Genomic DNA, 17,832 nt, shown 5'->3' with positions numbered 1-17,832 from the left:
GCAGATGGAGAAATCCGGGTTCGAGTCCTGATGAAGATCTTCCAAGGATCCTTGGGGAGGTGTTCTGCTTATTACAAGTAGAGAGAGAGGAAAAAACAAACAGGATTCTTAGAGAGGGAGAGAGAAATCAGTTCTGCAGTTGCTTTTGGAGGATGTAAAATGACAAGCTGGCAGCTTGTTGAAAACCCCATTTTGAAGATGGGCTGTGAGTTCTGAGTTCAGCCTTTGAAAACCCTTGTCGTCCTTACAAGAGAAAATGACTGCCTAGAGTGTTTCACCTGTCTTAAATGTATTCTCCACTGAGGTCACCTCCACTGCTTCAATGGACAATGAATTCCATAGATTCACCACCCTCTGGGAAAAGCAGTTCCTCTTCATCTCTGTCCTCAATTCACTACCCTGAATCTTGAGGTTATGTCCCCTAGTTCTGGTCTCCCCATAATGGAAACAAATTACCTACCTCCATCTTATCTATGCCTTTCATAATTTTACGTTTCTATAAGATCCCCTCTCATTATTTTCAATTCCAGCAAATACAATCCCAGACAACTCATTCTCTCCTCATAGGCGAACCCCCTCATCTCTGAAATCAACCTGGTGAACCCCCTCTGCTCCGCCTCCAAAGCTAATGCATCCTTCCTCAAGTAAGGAGACCAGAACTACCTGCAGTTTTCCAGATGCAGCCTCACCAGTATCTTGTACAGTTGGAGCTTAACCTCCCTGCTCTAAATTCAAATCCTCTGGCTTGAAGGCCAACATTCTATTTGCCTTACAAGTTTTTGGCCTGAATCATCGACATTTCTTTTTCTCTCACAGAAATTGTTTGATCAGATTGATCGTTGCTCCAGATTCCAGCATCTGCAGTCTTACCTGTCTCAGGTTAACTGCTCCGGTGATTTTATGTGCCTAATCGTTGGACAGTGGGGTGCATGGAAGGCTCTTTGTATATGTGGATATGCTTACTCAATCATCTCCTCAGGCAGTGCAGTCCTATCTGTAATTGGTATGGGAGAGACTGGGCATAGATAGGGAGATTGTTCGCTAAGCACCTTTGTTCTGTCTGCGACAGTGACAGGGATCTTCCCGGGGTCAACCATTTCAATTCCGCACCCCTCTCCCACGCTATCCATGGCATCGTGTACTTTCACACCAAGACCACCTGTAAATTGGAGGAACAACGCTTGACTTTCCGCCTGGGCACTATCCAACCAGATGGCTTCAACATCGGCTTTCCTGGTTTCTGCCAGCCTACTCTCCATTCACTTTCCCTTTGTCTTCCATCCTTTACCTCTCCATCTCTTTCCCTCTCCATTCACAGAGCCATCCCTCCTCCCCCTGTTTGCTGCTGTGCCCTCCCTCCCTTATTCACCTATTAACCTCCTGCCTTTGGGACTAGATTATGCACTGCTGGGGTATTGAGCCTTGTACTTAGTGTCAAAATTCATTGCTGATGTGAGGTCTCCAGGGACACTTTTTTTTCCTGTCTTTTCCCATCTGGACTCTGTACAAAGGAACATTGAGGTTTGGCCAAGTGAAGGATTAGAAAGTGTCCAGAAACTCAGCAGGTCAGGCAGTGTCCTTTATATTAGCAAAGATGAAAATAGGGAACCATAACATCAGGTATAAATGAAATACTTGTCCTGCATATGTATTGTTTGTCTATATGAGTTATGTCTGGTTGTGTGTTTTGCATCGAGGACCGAAGTACACTGTTTCGTCAGATTGTACTTGTGTAATCAAATGACAATAAACTTTCACAATACCTGCTGCTGCAACACAACAAATTTCATGACACAAAAACTCGATTCTGTTCAGAATTCAGCTTCATTGTACTTTGGGATGAACAGCAAAACATCCTGATTATAGCTCCACCTTCTTTCACATGGAGGTGTTGTTGAGTTTATTGTAAACATAAGGATACATAACCAATGTTTCGGGCTTGAGCCCTTCATCAAGGTGTGAGCAAACTGTGCCCGATTAATGGCACCTGCCCACATTTTGCTCATGCCTTGAAGGGCTCAAGCTCGAAACATTGGTTATGTATCTTTATCTTTGCTTCATAAAGTACATTCAAAGAAGGATTATTTGAAGTCGTTCTTATCTGCAACAGAGCAAGTTCTCCTATGATGAAGCATTCTGAAACTCAACCACTGCTTCCAAGGATTATATCTGAAGAGACAGTATTTCAAATCACCAAAAAAATTGCTCAAATTATTTTGATGAGACATCTCAATGGAATGCAGACTCCGTTTTAGGAGGTTTGGAAGTGTCAGCTGTAGTGTTACCCAGAGTGAAGAATTAATAAGGAGTTCACTTTTAATTGTGTAAAGAGCACCTGAAATTTAGCATATGCCTTGTTCTATTCTCAGCCTCTTTTACCGGAAAACTCTGCAGAATATTTTTAAAACTGTGGAATTAGCTTTATTTTTAGCACAAGAAGACACAGAACCAGCTTCCCAATAAAACTCCTTTACTTCTCTTTTACTTAATTTTACTTGTCAGGTCTTTAAAACTAGAGAAAGTCAAAAGGCACAGATGTTGGAATCTTGATTAAACAATGAGCTTTGACTTGTTAAAGGGTCCCAAGCCAATGTTAGAACATAGAAACTACAGCACAGGCCCTATGTCCATCGATGTTGTCCTAACCCATATATTTCTTTTAAAAAATATACTAAACCCTCCTTACCCTGTAACTCTCTATTTTCTGTCATCCACGTGCCTTTCTAAGAGTCTCTTATATGCCCCTTAATGTTTCCCTAATACCTCCTCCATTATCTCTGGCAAGGCATTCCAGCAACACATAGCTCTCTGTGTGTGGAAAAAAAAAAGATTTTTCTCCTCTAAACTTTTCTCTCTTCATTTTGTACGTGTGTTTGTACGTGCTGTTCCTGCCCTGGGAAAAAGGCACTGGCCATCCACCCTATCTATGCCTCTCATAATCTTGTAGACCTTTATTAAGTTTCCTCTCATCCTTCTACCTTCCAAAGAGAAAAGTTGTAGCTTTGCTAACCTTGCCTCATAAGACATTTTCCAATCCAGACAACATCCTTGTAAATCTCCTCTACATCCTCTCCACAGCTTCCACATCCTTCCTATACGGTGACCAGAACTGAACACAATCCTCTAAGTGTGGTCTCAGCAGAGATTTGTAGATTTGCATCATGACCTCTTGACTCTTGAACCTAAGTCCCCCTATTAATGAAGCCCAGCATCTCATAGGCCTTCAGCTTGTGCAGCAACCTTGAGGTTTGCACCCCAAGATCCCTCTGTCCCTCCACAAGAAGGTGCCACAAAACTCACACTCCAGCTGCATTTGTACTCTTGTATTTAAATCCTCTTGCAATAAATATCCAAATGCTGTTCACCTTCTTAATTGCTTGCTGGATCTGCATGTTAACTTTCAGTGGTTTGTATACAAGGATGCTCAGATCCCTCTGAACGCAAGCTCCTTCAATCTTACAGCATTCAACAATACTCTGCCTATCTATTTTTAACCAAAGTGGATGACCATGCACTTCTTGATATAATGCACTTGATCCCCTTACTAAACCTTGTGAACATCTGGGGCCCAGTCCGGAGGCCAGACTGATTATTGGGACACAGGCTGTGTTTCAGATTTGCTGTTCCCTTGAGCACAAAGTCTGCTTACTTCTAGCTGTGTGGTGTAACTTTTTTGCCTTCATCACAGTCCAACTGATGAAACCCTCATTCATACCTTTTGTCACCCCAAATGATGATTATACCTCTTGGCTGACTTCCATTCTCCTTATATTCAGCTCTTCTAAGACCTTGCTCCAGTTTTCATCCTGTAGCATGAGCTGTTTGCCTTTCACCCTGCCCTTGATAGCCTACACTGACTCCAAATTAGCTGAAATCTGCTCCATTTCCTGTCTCTGTGACTTTCTCGAGGTTAACATTTCCTCCCATGTTTGGGTTTTTGTGCGCCCCATTCCCTGGACTTCTGTGAACAATGCCCCTTTTAACTGTATAAGTCTGATGTATCTTCTCTAACCTTCTCCTTCCACCTGTGGTTTTATTGTTAAGTATCTCTTTCTTTGCCATAGTCCTGTTTGCTTTGCAGTGTTTTTGTAAAACGTGGTAAATGTGGGTTCACTCTTAGGTTTTAAGAATAAATTGGAAAGATGCATGGATGGGAGTGGTCTGGAGGGTTATGGAATGGGTGCAGGTCAGTGGGACTAGTGGAATGATGTTTCGGCACAGACTAAAAGGGCTGAATGTCCTCTTTTCTGTGCTGTAGTGTTCTATGGTCCTTATTTTATTTTAACCATACAAAGGTTCTGTAAAAAAAAAAATGATGTTAAAGATTCATTATTCTTTTATTGTCATGTAATATTACACAAAATGACCTTTAGTCTGCAAAAAGGCAGACAGTCACCATTGTGCAGAGCCTCTTACAGTCAGAGAAAGAGAGTCTGCCAGAATCACTGAGTGCCCATGGATTCACCTCCAGCTCTTCCTCACCCTCTGCAGCCACATAGACCAGTCCAGAATATCAGCTACCCAGGCTCCAGATCCAAACCTCCAACACGATCAGGAAGCATTCAGTGGCCTCGGCACCCTCTCGCATCCTGGTTCCGATATCTTCTACCAGTCTCCAGAAGTTTGCAGCCTGGTATGGGTTCCTTGCCTCGAGTCACCAACAGGTTGCCACCTGTGTGTTTTTCAGTTGCAGAACCGTGTCCTCTGCCTCTCCTTCTCAAATGGGAAGGGTGTCTTCCTATTTCCTGGTGTCCTGCACCAATCCTCTACTTCCCCTTGAGGCCACTGACAAACACGTGCCACCATCTTGGACCCAGACCGTTTAAAGCCTGTTGGTAGTTGGGCTGGTGGTAGAACACTGCAAAGGAGCACTGTGTCACACTCCCGAGTCCACCCCAGCGTCAGTGCTGCCAGAGCTGCTGCAACAGTGGCTGCACCACCATTTTTTTATATATTCGAAGCCGTTTGGAATCATGGAAATATTTGTGATATGCAGTAGAACATGTGATGTTGGTTTAGGGCACTCGCTTGTTTGGAGACTTGTAAACTGGGTCTAGTATCATGCAATTTTGTTTTAATTAACACACTCCCTTTTTTTAAATTTTTTTTTATTTTTCACACTATAGATCACATTATTCAAGATATACACATTTCTCCTTTCAAATATATACAGTGTCGTTTTCTCCCCCCTCCCCCCCCCCACCTCCCCCTCCATCCATTCAAAACTCCGAGTCCAAGATACATCAAACCCATCAAACAATGTTGTCACTCAATTAACACACTCCCTTGATGCAAAGTAGTAATGACTTGGGATTCACTAATGTTTAAAGTGATGACATACATACCTGATAACCTCACCTGAAAATCGCAGCGAGAGGAAAGAACGAGGCAGTGTGTTTGATGAAAAATTGTAAGGCGACACACTTGAATGAATTGATGACATTATAAGCCCAGCAAGTGATGATGAGCACAGGATGGCCTTTTGTTGGGAAATAAGACATAACTATTATGGATGGTTTTGCTTCTTATCAGAAGGCATGCTTGTTTCGTACACTTTCGGTGCTGATGAGCCATAGGCTTCTGTATTAACAAGGTCGGTCTCTGGGATGGCTTTGTTTAATTAGGAGGGTTCCAAACAGGATGCATGGGAAATCTTGATTAAATGGTCCTGACCTGAAACATTGACACACAGAAATGCTGGAGTAACTCAGGTGGTCTCCAGCGTCCATAGGAGGTAAAGATATTAAACTGATTATTCGGGCATGACCCTTCAAGGTATAAGCAAAAGGCAGAAAGGTGTCTGGCTTTAAAGACTGGGGAGAGAAAAGGGGGGGGAGCGAGTAATAGTCAATCCCATGTAATAGCCAACACCCCCCCCCCCTTTATTGGGCCAAAAATCACATGTTTTCCATATAACCCATGTAAAAGTCGACCCCACCCACCCCCCTTCAAATATGACCTGAAAAAAACTGGTCCAAAAAATTCAACTATTACACAAGTGTATCCGGTAATTTTGGCTCTGTGAAAGGGAGGCAGAGGAAAAAGGGAAGAGAGAGAGAAGAAGAGGAAAGGAGACAGGGGGATGAAGATTGGGAAGGGGGTAGTTTAATGGAAACCAGAGAGGTTGATGTTAATGCCATCTGATTAGAGGGTGCCCAGATGGATGATGAGGAGTTGTTCCTCCAGTTTGCAGGTGGTCTCATTCAGGCAGTGTATGAGACCGTGGACAGACATGGCAGCAAGAGAATGGATGGGGAATTGAAATGGGTGGCACTGGAAGATCCACGCTGGTGCAGCGAACAGGTGCTCAATGAAGCAACTCCAAGTCTGCACTCAGTTTCTCCAATGTAGAGGAGACCACATCTTTATCCCATATGGATACTGTGAGACCTCCAGCATTTTTGTGTTTTTGCTGCAATGAATGAGTCTGCAGACTTTCGCATTTTACTCCAAAACATTGACAGACCATTTCTCCCTGCGGATACTGTCTAACTCGCTGATATTGCCCAGCGATTTCCTCATCTGCTCCAGTTTCCCATGATATGCGGGTTTTTTCTGATTGCCCAGGCAGTCTTTTTGATAAGCTGGTGTCCACAATGATTGGATTCCTACGTTGATTAGGAATGCCTGTGTGGTGGTGAACATGGGGTAGGTGTATTGTAATCCTCCAACCTCTATAGCCATGGTGATCTTAAAACAGGAAATGCACCAAGAACCAGATTAGTCTGAATCATCCACCAGTCTGCTTTGGGAATACACTAGTGTTGTTAGCCTGACTTTCTCTCAGAAGAGTGGGTGTAGCTGACATGGTGCTTCCTGTTCATTCAGATAAATGTTTCCAATGGGTTTTGCTTCCTGCCTTGAAGGAGAGTAACTGGACGTTGCATGGAAAGTTGCAGTCTACTGTCCACTTGCACTGAAATAACCAAAGCCTTTAATTTTATTTTAGAAACTCTTCATTGCCTGGATCCACCTTTTGATCAAAAGCAACAAATTCCGAATTTCATTGAGAAGGACTCTAATTCTGCACATTATTTATTATTGAATGTTTAATTTCTGTATGGCAGTTTGCTTTTCTTGTTTACATTTCTCCCATTTCTATCTTTCCTTGAGTACAATCTTTTTTGTGCTACTGGTAAGTCGAAATTCTGCCTGGCCCGCAGGGAAAAGAATCTTGGTCGTAGGTAATGTTATAAATATACTCTGACAATAAGTTTGAACTTTGAAGAGGGACTTGGGCCTGAATCGTCAGTAATATATCTTTACCTCCCGTGCACGCTGCCAGACTGGCTGAGATCCTCCAGCATTTCTGTGTGTTTATTACAATCACAGTGTCAGCAGACTTTCATGTTTCGCTCTACCTTTTCATTGTCCCGATCTTAAAATACATTGAATTCTCCCTTCTTCTTGTAGTTTTATAGTGTAGAATTAACTACCCCTGCTTTAAATTAATATGTTGAGTAAAAAATAATGGAGATCACTCAGGTGTAGAACGTTCGTGGTATAGCTGTTGTGTTTGATTAAGTTGACGGGAATGCTGTCTGGATTGTTCAAACTGTGTGTAATGTGCATGGGAACAGTTTAGTAAAGCTAGTCCTGCTCTGTTACTCCTCTGTGAAACAGTGTAATAAATAGTTGTTAAAGTGGAAAGCATTGCTGTGCAGGGGAAATTCGAAAGACTGGAACCTAAATTTGTGCAAATTGGTGACAGCTTTGTTTCGACACTGACAGAAAATCAAAATGGCAACAGGAAGGGATAAAATGTGCCTTCCTCAGTGTGTCGGGCAGCATTTTTGGAGATGTCTCATACAATGACACCAGCAATTTCTGTTTTTAATTTCTAGGCTCCATACATTTTTGTATTGTTTTTTAAAATTAATCAGTTGAATGTTATTGAGGACATTGAATGATTGTGGAGAGAACTCTTGGAGCATATCCTCCCATTTATTTAGATGATGGATGTTCAGTATTTTTAACCCCATTTACCCACTGTGGTTCTGTTAGCCTCAACTCCCTCATCTACACAGGTGTTTTGAAAGCTCAATTGGCTGCCTTTGGGAACCCCAGATTTCCATTCCTTCCTGTAAATAGATTGTGTTTTCATTCTTTCGTCCAAAGCTTTACTTCCCCTTCTCCCCTAACGTCTCCTCAACCATCTTCCAGAAGACCTCTGCATAGACTGTTCAAAGAGGTTGAAGCTCTGGTAATCTTGCATTAGAACTGCAGAGATGGAATAGGCATGCTTTTGGAATTCATTTGTGGAAAAATGTAATGGCATTTCCGCACAAGCTGAGTGTCCAAACCTCGAGTTCTCGCCCCTCTAATTTTAATTTTAGACATACAGGGCCATTTCAGCCCACTATAAACCCCGGTACGTTTAGAATAGTGAGAGGAAACTAGCGCCCCCGGGAAAACCCAGGCAGACTCGAAGTCCTTACAGACAGTGTGGGGTTCGAACCCCGGTCCCAATCGTTGGTGCTGTAAAGGCGTTGCGTTAACAGCTATGCCAACTGTGTCACTAATCTGCAACAATATGAAATAAAAGTAATGAGAAACACAAAAACAGCAGATGTTGGAATCCTGAGCAAACCATGAGCAGCTGGAGAGACTCAGCAAGTCAGGCGGCACCTGTGGGTAGTTGTGGGTCAGTGTTTCGGGTCCTGAGCATAAGACAGATGGGTGTGTGGATAGGATAGTGGGATCACGCCAACTTCAGCATGATCCCACGACCAATCACATCTTCCTCTCTCCACCCATCTCTGCCTCTCGTAGGCACAAGTCTCTGTGAGACTCCCTGGTCCACTCCTCATTCCCACCCACCTCTCAGGACCTTCCCACCATAACCACAGATTGTGCAAAGCCCATCCTTGCATCTCCTCCCCCCACCATCCAGGACCACAAGCATGCTACATTTGGTGTACTTGGAGTGGCCTCCTCTACACCAGCAAGACCAGATGTTGATTGAGAGAGGAAGACGTGACTGGTCATGAGATTGGATGAAGTAAAGACACAATCCTGGAGAAATTCAGCAGGTCAAACAACTTACTTTATTTAGCAAAAATAAAGATACTTCATCAACAATTTGGGCTTGAGCCCTTCATTAAGGATTGTGCAAAATGTGACAGTCGCCTGAACAAAATGGTGGGCAAGAGGGGTAGGGGGAGGAGCACGGTCCCAAAAGCAGGAAGGTCATAGGTGGATAAAGGAGGGAGGGAACAGCAGCAAACAGGGGGAGGAGGGATGGCTCTGTGTATGTGAGGAAAGAGGTTGCAGAGCTGGAGGGATGGGGAAGAGAGGGAGAACGGGGAATAGTCGAGCAGAAACCGGAGAAGTCAATGTTAATACCATCCAATTGGATAGCTGATTGAGTCATGGGTTTTTTTTTATATCCTCTTTCGTTGATCATTCTACCCTAACCCTTTCCCTTACTGTTCCATCCCACTTGATGTAATCTGTAAAAAAAAAAAAATCTGATTGTACAAATTCAAAAGGTGAATATGACCAGGTTTGTAAAGGAAGAATGGATTTTCTAATCTTTGCGTGTTATGGGTATTATTTTATCTTTTTAACCTTCTCTTCTGATCTATGCCATATTGATTCTTTTTAAAATGCACTATTAAATATAAATGGTGTTCTCATATAGATATCACATAGCATATATCCCAGGGGCAGTTTATATACATAGTTCTGTCACTTGAACTTATTTTGTGAAATCTTCCTGTCTGTTAAGGGCTGTTGATTTGGACTGAATGGAACTAGCAGCCAATTTGAATTTGCAGTGAGTGATAATGGATGTTTTTTGAAAAATTCTGTTAGAACCCCTCAGGTTCTGAGCAGCAGAGTGGTGTAGCTGACACAGCTACTGCCTCACTACTCCAGCGACACAGGTTCAAACCTACCCTCCACTGACCTGGAAGTGTGCACATTCTTCCTGTGATCCAGACCTGAAGTGCTCTGGTGTTTCCCACATCCCAGAGATGTGTGGCTTGATTGCTTAATTGACCACTACATTACCCTCCTGAGGAGTGCAGAGAGAATAAAATAAATGGGAGATGTGGAAAGGGGAGCTGGATGGGCTCGGTGGACTGAGTTGGATTAAATTGAAGAGGAACACCAAAAAAAAGAGAAGCTGGAATCTCAGAATCACGGTTTATTATCATGAACATGTGCCATGAAGTTTGTTGCTTGACGGCATCAATGTTGTGCATTACAGATGCAAACATCGCTGTAAATTACAATTCGTAAATACAATATTTTATAAAAAGTTAATGCGAGGAAAAAGTGGGGTGGTGTCTGTGGTTCATTGTTGGTTCAGATGGCGGAGAGGAAGAAAGTGTTTTTGTAATGTTCAGAATCAGAATTTATTCTCACGAACATGTCACGAAATTCATTGTTTTGTAGCAGCGTCAGAGGGCAAACATTCATATATAAACCACCTTTCAAAATAAATCAAACTACTGCATGAAAAGTCAAAGAAAGGCAGTGTCTTTGGTTCATTGATCATTCAGGAATCTGAGGGCAATGGGGAAGAAGCTGTCCTTGTGCAGCTGAGTGCTTGTCTTTAGGCTCCTGTACCTTTTTCCAGATCGGAGGAGAGTGAAGAGGGTGTGACTTGGGTGGTGGGGGTCCGTGAGGATAGAGGCTGTTTTTTTTTTTAAGTCACTGCCTCATAGATGTCCTCAATGGAGTGATGTCGCATGCTGAAATAACAACCTTCTGGAGTTTATTCTTGTCCTGAGAGTTGGCGCCTCATACCAGGCAGTGATACAACCAGCCAGAATGCTCTCCATAGAATATGAGGGTCTTTAATAATAGAAACTGCTTTTTTGAGATGTCCTTAATGGAGTGGTTCCCGTAGTAGAGATAGCTGAGATTTTGACACCCTGGAATTTGAAGTTCTGAACCCTTCAATGAGGATTGGTTCTCCTGATTGCCCACACCCCCCCCCCCCCGAAGTCCACAATTAATTCCTTAGTTTTGCTAACGTTGAGTGCAAGGTTATTGAAAGAAATGAAGCTGAAATTGTGAGGTAATTAATTCATTTTTTTGGACAAATTCCAGATATGCAGAGACGGGGACACTCCACTTCACTTCTACAGAGCGGCCAGTTGTCTCTGTAGGTCGGACTGCTGCCTTTCATACAGCAAGGTGAGTGTTTAAATTTTACACCAGAGGCTTACTAAACCAATGAAATCATACACAGTCGTCAAAATTCACCCTGTTCTGTAAACTAGATTGAAAATTAACCAGTACCCCCTACTCTATGGTCAAACCTTTTCCCATGTTTGTTTATTTGTACGCTCTGAACAAATGATATAAAATTGATGAAACAGGTAAGAGTTCTGTTTTAATGCCGTCTGTTAATTTGTTGATTAGTATGTGAGTTTAAGCTGAGCTGTTACTCCCCTGGTTTAACTGGTTGCGTCCATCTCAACCTGGAGATACCTGTTGGATTCCTTTGCATGAAAGTTCCTGTCTGATTGGGGAGCTGGCTCGAACCGTTGGTGTCCACTGTTAGCTTCACTTATGGTTTGTGTTGTGCTTTTCTTTGTTGTCTCAGTTACTCTGACCTAGAGATAGGAGAGAGTATTGAGTAAAGTTCAGCAGATGTCCTAAAACCCTGACTTCTCAGGGATTGGGTTGGTTTGGATTTTCTGATTCTCGGCCAGTACTTTTAAAATTCAAATTTAAGGAGGAAGAAAGAAGTGATAAACAAGTAAATCTTGATATTATTCATTTGTGAATACAGCATGCTTCATTTATGAAAACGAGCAGTTTTTAAAGAAAAATAGAGACAACACGACAAAAATGTAAACAGGTTTTTTTCAATACATATACTTCCCAACTTGCGACCTATGTGACTTAGGTCCATCTGCACATACAACTGAAATTTAAAAAAAAAAATATATATAACACTTGCGCGATTACAGTGAAAATTGGGCTTATCTATGGTGGCCGCCAGAGAGTGGCCTTGGTGGCCGCCCTGTTGGCTGGTGACCAACCTTTCATGTGAGATCCCTTGGTGGCTGCTACGTTGAGATATTTCTCCACATTTGAACTCCTTGTGTCCCTTTTTTTTCTGATTCTGTTGATCAATATTCTGACAGTCAGATTTTAGAGGTGAGTAGAGTCCGCTGGGTGCTGAGGGCCTGCAGCAACAGAGAGAATGAGAAGGATTCGGAGATAGAGAATGGAAGGAAATCAATCGTTTTACTCTTCAGTATCACAGGTATAGCAAGCAATGCCCCCGACATTCGACCAGTCATCCAGAACAGAACACGGCCGTATGTTGGGGAGTACCTGTACATAAAAAAGAGTGTGTAATACTTGAAATTATGTTTAAAAGTGATATTGCAAATGAATTTCTTTGTGATAATTAAGCGTGATCACTTGTTACCGCTGTGCATCTGTGGTGCTCTCGCATGCATGCACGCACACGAAAGTCCAGTAAATTTTATAAGTTTGAGAGTTTTCAAAAAGTCCAGATTCTCAGGTGGTTTGGGTTTCAGGTATCCCAATTTGTGGACTTCTACTGTATACACTCTTAAGAGGGACTCCAAGTCGAAACTCGTGTGTGCATGTTTCTATCCTGATACCAAGACAGACCAATCTGACTCTGATTGGTGGTGAAGATCTTCACATGAAATAAAAGAAAATTCATGGCATAGAAAGAGGCCTTTCTGCCCATCATTTGTGCTAATCAAAAAGACCCATTGATCTAGTCTTCTCTCAGCATTACATCTGTAACCCAGTATCACGGTTTTCCAAGAAACATCCATGAAATATTCTTTAAGAGTCTTGCATCTTTCAAGGCCCTTTGGATGAAAAAAAATTTCTTTCTCTCTTTCCTAAATCTTCCATGAATTATTTAAAATTTTTGCCCCTATTTTAAGTTTTAATAATTTAGATGTATAGCATGGTAACAGGCCATTCCAGCCCATGAACCTGTGATTTCCAATTACACCCAATTAACATACAACCCTCGTATGTTTTGAAGGTGGGAGGAAACCAGAGCACTCGAGGAATCCCACACAGAATTGGGGAGAACGTACTAACTCCTTATAGATGGCGCTGGATTTGAACCAAGGTCACTGGCGTTTTAACTGCATTGCACTAACCACTTCCCTGACTGTGCTGTCCCCCTTTTGTTAAGTCCTTGTCTAAGAAGTCTATTTCCTATTTACTCTTCCTAGGCCGTCTCATTAATTGATGCACCTCCTCTAAATCCCTGTTCACTGGTTTCTATTCCAAATAAAGCATCCTTAGTTTTTCCAGTTTTTCCTCGCAGATGCAATGTTCCATTCTTGGCAATATTCATCTCTATAACAGGATCACAACACTATTGTTTACTCATGTATCGATCCTTCATGCCCCACCCCCAGCCCGGCTATGCATTGTACAACCAAGGTCTCAAAGCAAGGCCGAGATAAACGCAGAGATGGCAGTGATAATAGATGCTTCCCATTTTTTTATTTAACCTTCTCAATGCACTGTGAGCTTTGATGAGACAATGTGAAAATTACTTCTCATCTTTCAACTTCCTTTAACCTTGGGCTCTTGCTACATTCTTAACTATCCTTTGAAAAACAGCTCGTTTTGAGATGTACTATTTTTTAAAGTTTTTAAAAGATCTTGCTTCATGCACAGTGTTTTTTAAAAAATATCATCCTTACTAGAGAGTTGGAAGTTTTCCAGGGATTTAAGCCTCGTGCATTAATGCCTATGTTAGCATGGCGTCCCAATATGGAATGGGGTGATGAGGATGTGAAGCAACATTTTTTTAAGGATGCAGCATCAAAGAGCTCTCTTGATTGTCTGATCAGGTTGATTGAGGTTTCTCATCCAATATGCAAGTTTAATGGAGATGATCCAAGATGGTTTTGTGACATCCTCTTATTCAACAGGCAGATGAATTTGTTGCCTGTGGGACCATACTTTGGTAGAAAAAAATAGAATAGACATACTCTGTCAAATAGATTGTGCAAAGGGTTTATACTCAACTTCATTTTCCTCCTAAAAATGTCAAATGTAAAAGTTTACTTGACAATATCCAGGCCTGGGCTCATAGATTAGCCCAGACGTGTACCAGACATAGGACCATTGAAACAGGCCCTTTGTGTCAATCCATTATTCCCATTGATCTGCACCCAGACTGTGGCTCTCCAAACCCCTCCCATCCGTGTACCCATCCAAATTTCTCTTCACTGTTGAAATGGAACCCACAAGTCTTTCCTTCATCAACCTTTTGGTAACCTCCTCAAAAAAACTCTATAAGATTGGTTAAACTCAACCTAACAATCACAATCCCTGTCTATATAAGTACTCGTATATCTGGTCTCTTAGAACACCTTCCAATAACTTACCCACTACTGATAATAAGATCCCTGGCCTATAATTTTCAGGATTATTCTTAGAGCATTTTTTGAACAACAAAATAATGTTAATTGTCCTCCTTTGACTTTGGACACCATGGCGTCAAAAGGTACATGGAGAAGGAACTCTCCTGTTTCCCACCTATCCTCCCTCTCAACTGATGAATCTGTACTCCCCGATAGTGAAGTGGCAGCACTGCAGAGGCTGCATTTTTTATGGTCAGTCAACAATTTTTCTCTTCCCCTACAATTCTTCACCCAGGCCCTATGTTAGAGCACACCTGAGGCTCTCATATTCACGAAACAATGCTGACTTATCTATTTATTTATTTATCTCTATGTATATATGTATGAATACTTGTCCTGCATATGTACTGTTAGAGTGTTATGTCTGTTTGTGTGTCTGTGTGTTTTGCACCGAGGACCGGAGAATTCTGTTTCGTCAAGTTGTACTTGTACAATCAGATGACAATAAACTTGACTTGACAGTTCTCAACTGTTCTCGAGCTTCACTGGGCCTTCTGCAGTGGCAACAAGCAGCCTTGTGGGCAAACACCTACTGTGTTCCACAAGGTTCCCTTCACACCATCACTCTGAGAAGATGACTGAAGCTACATTATCTTTTTAAAAGAATATTTTATTTATAATTTTTCAAACTCAAACAGAGTCAACCATCCATAATAATCCATGATAATAAAAACACTCTACATTTTCCAATTATATGCAAGCTTCACCATTGAGTCCAATTTTTCCCCCTCCTTTATCCCAACTAATATATCCAGAGACAAAATTAGATTATTACCCTAAAAAGAAAGACTGCAACAATAAGTTAGTCCTTGCCCCCTATTTGTGTCCCTTTACCCTCCAGACATATTAGGGACATAAGGGCCAAAAAGTAAAATAAGACAATTACACATAAAGAATTCTTATGAAAAAGTAAAAACAAACTCCGCATAAGAACAGAAATTGTTGGATTCGTTGGGACCCCACTGCCGGCTTCTAGGTCTTCAAATTTTTGAGATTCCACCCAATTAAGATGGATGGACGGATCCCCTAAGCTGCATCATCTTAATGTAAATGATGCCGGAGTACCGTTCCATGCTCCTACCCTTAGTGAGAGCAGGGAGGTGACATTGTGGAGAGAGATCATTTGGCCGTTGTGCTGATGCAGAGACTCAGAAAGAGCTCTGCACTTAGAATCCTTTCCCTTCCCTGCACTTGTTCTCTTATATTTATTACTGAGCTATTATGGATTCTGCTGCTGTCACGGACTTGTCCTTCAGGCTCACTGACATGATGCTATTACCAGCTGAGGCATTAAGGAAATTGAGAGGATCATTGTCTTTACAGATTGCAGCCTGTTCGTTGCACGTCTTCTGGTCAACCTTGTCAGGGTGTTAATCATGGCTTTAAAATATTAACATTCATAAACTAGACTTTCTTATAAATCGTAATTGGACTGGAGCCTCTGGTGAAGTAAGAACCTTATCCTTCAGTGTTTTGCTGGAGATAATATTGCCTTGTCCAACCTGTGAAACAAAGGGTGTTCATTCATTTACTGTTACGCAGCGTTAGTTTCAGCTGACGTTCACGACAGAATATTGAGAAAACAGATCAAGCCTGCCAAACTCACCATCTCCTCCCACACCAGCTACGCACGTGCCATGAGAACTCCATGAGGAATAAATAGGAGCAATTTTAAATCACATCAAAATAAATTGAAAACTGTACTCGAATTAAATAGAGGACAAGAATATAAATTTGGATTATTTGGAAGGGAAGAATCTGAAATTCAGCTGTAAATCAGGTGAAGAACAATTGAACAACACACAGCCCTTTTGCATCTGGCCATCTAAGGAAGAGTGAGAAATATAGACCTCATCAATCATGCCTCATACAGAAATAAATCTTTTAAACCATCTCCATGGCCAAGGATTTGCTCAACATGAAGACAAGTTGCAACAAAGCAATTTTATTGTCGGCCTGACATCCTGCAGGTCAGATGAAATTAGGCATTTGCTGCATGTAATTGTGTCTCATTAAAAATCCTGTCAGCAATGGGCTAAGGGTTCATCTACTGTCCTTTAAAGGTCCAAAGTAATCCCTCCTGAGTTAAACCCTTGACACTGGGAGATTTTCGAGTTGGGACTAATTCAGAAAGAGAATGGGTGAATTGCTAGCAATTCCTGGCTCTTCAATCAGTAACACTCTTGGTGAGTGTATTTATCCATGCATGAACTTGAGCAGCCTTCAATATTTTAAATAATAATGCTGGGAAAATACCATTAGGGAAGCAGGAAATGACAGGCCGGTGGGTAAAAGCACAGTGCTGGGAAACCTACACACATATATAATGATTCAGATTTCATATAATGGTCATCTTGAGTGGAAAATGTACTGACCAACTTCATCGCAACCTGGTACAGGGGCACCAATACCTCTGAGCAAAAAGCCCTGCAAAAGGTAGTGGGACATAGCCCAAGACATCATAGGCAAAACCCTCCCCACCATTAAGAACATCTACAGGGAGAGCAGCAACAATCATCAAGGTCCCACATGCACATGTTCTGTTCTCGCTGCTGCCATCAGGAAAGAGGTCTTGGTGCCACAAGGCTCGCACCATCAGGTTCAGGAACAGCTGCTCCCCCTCCCCATCAGACTCCTCAACAACAAACGCCATCAGGGACTCATTTAAGGACGCTTACTTAGCATATTATTTATTACTGAATATATTTTTCTGTATTGCACAGTTTGTTTACATTTCTCTCTCTTGTATCTTTTCTTTTTTTGGCACTACTGATAAGTAGAAATTCTGCCTGGCGCACAGGAGAAAGAACTTCAGGGTATTTGATGTTATGTATGTACTCTGACAAGAAATCTGAACTTTTACTTTAAAGCAGTTTATCCTCTTTCCCACCCAGGCTATAAGGATCATCAACATGAGGGTATCATTAGGAAGAAACCAATTGTGGTTTACAAAGATTAATACTGCAGCAACTTTGCAACCTTGCAGGTACATCTCAATATCATATCCAACGGACTTGCCACATGTGAACCAAGGAAAATGTAGGATATATTTACCACTAATGAAAATGAAACCGAGAACATGACTGGAATTAGGCAAGATGGTGCAGGTGCGGTGGCAGTCACTACAGGCCTCATGGTGTTTGGAAAATTTGCATGATCCAAAGAGGTTTGATTAGAGGGTAATCACCACTGCTTCAGATCAACAGGCAGGCCCACTATTTCATAGTTAATAAAATGTCTTTCACCGTCACTGCACTATAAATAACTGCTGTCAGGGGAGCTACATGGACAATAAGTCAACATTTCCATCTGCCTTCTTCCAGTACAGGCCGGTGGTATGAGATGGGCACGAGGTGATATCAATTCACCTGCATTAGGCATTCAAAGTGATTCAGACAGCATTGTGAATCAGAGTCCTGTTGGACTTGTCTGC

The 17,832-nt window shown here is 41.9% G+C and overlaps 1 protein-coding gene across 6 annotated transcripts in view; it reads left to right on the top strand.

The window, feature by feature from the left end:
* Positions 1–17,832, top strand: part of capn15 (calpain 15) — a 203,123-nt gene that overhangs the window by 49,394 nt on the left and 135,897 nt on the right. For 5 of the 6 annotated variants that reach the window (XM_069905971.1, XM_069905973.1, XM_069905975.1 and 2 more), the window contains one exon: positions 11,062–11,148. In XM_069905971.1, the coding sequence (XP_069762072.1) occupies positions 11,062–11,148 (87 nt within the window). Of the gene's footprint in view, positions 1–11,061; positions 11,149–17,293; positions 17,386–17,832 lie in introns of all 6 variants that reach the window. The other variant, XM_069905976.1, reaches the window with a different exon arrangement.

This window comes from Narcine bancroftii, chromosome 12 (assembly GCF_036971445.1).
Source record: "Narcine bancroftii isolate sNarBan1 chromosome 12, sNarBan1.hap1, whole genome shotgun sequence".
NCBI lineage: Eukaryota > Metazoa > Chordata > Chondrichthyes > Torpediniformes > Narcinidae > Narcine > Narcine bancroftii.
Note: the sequence above shows the minus strand (reverse complement) of the source record. Positions and strands in the feature narration are given on the sequence as shown.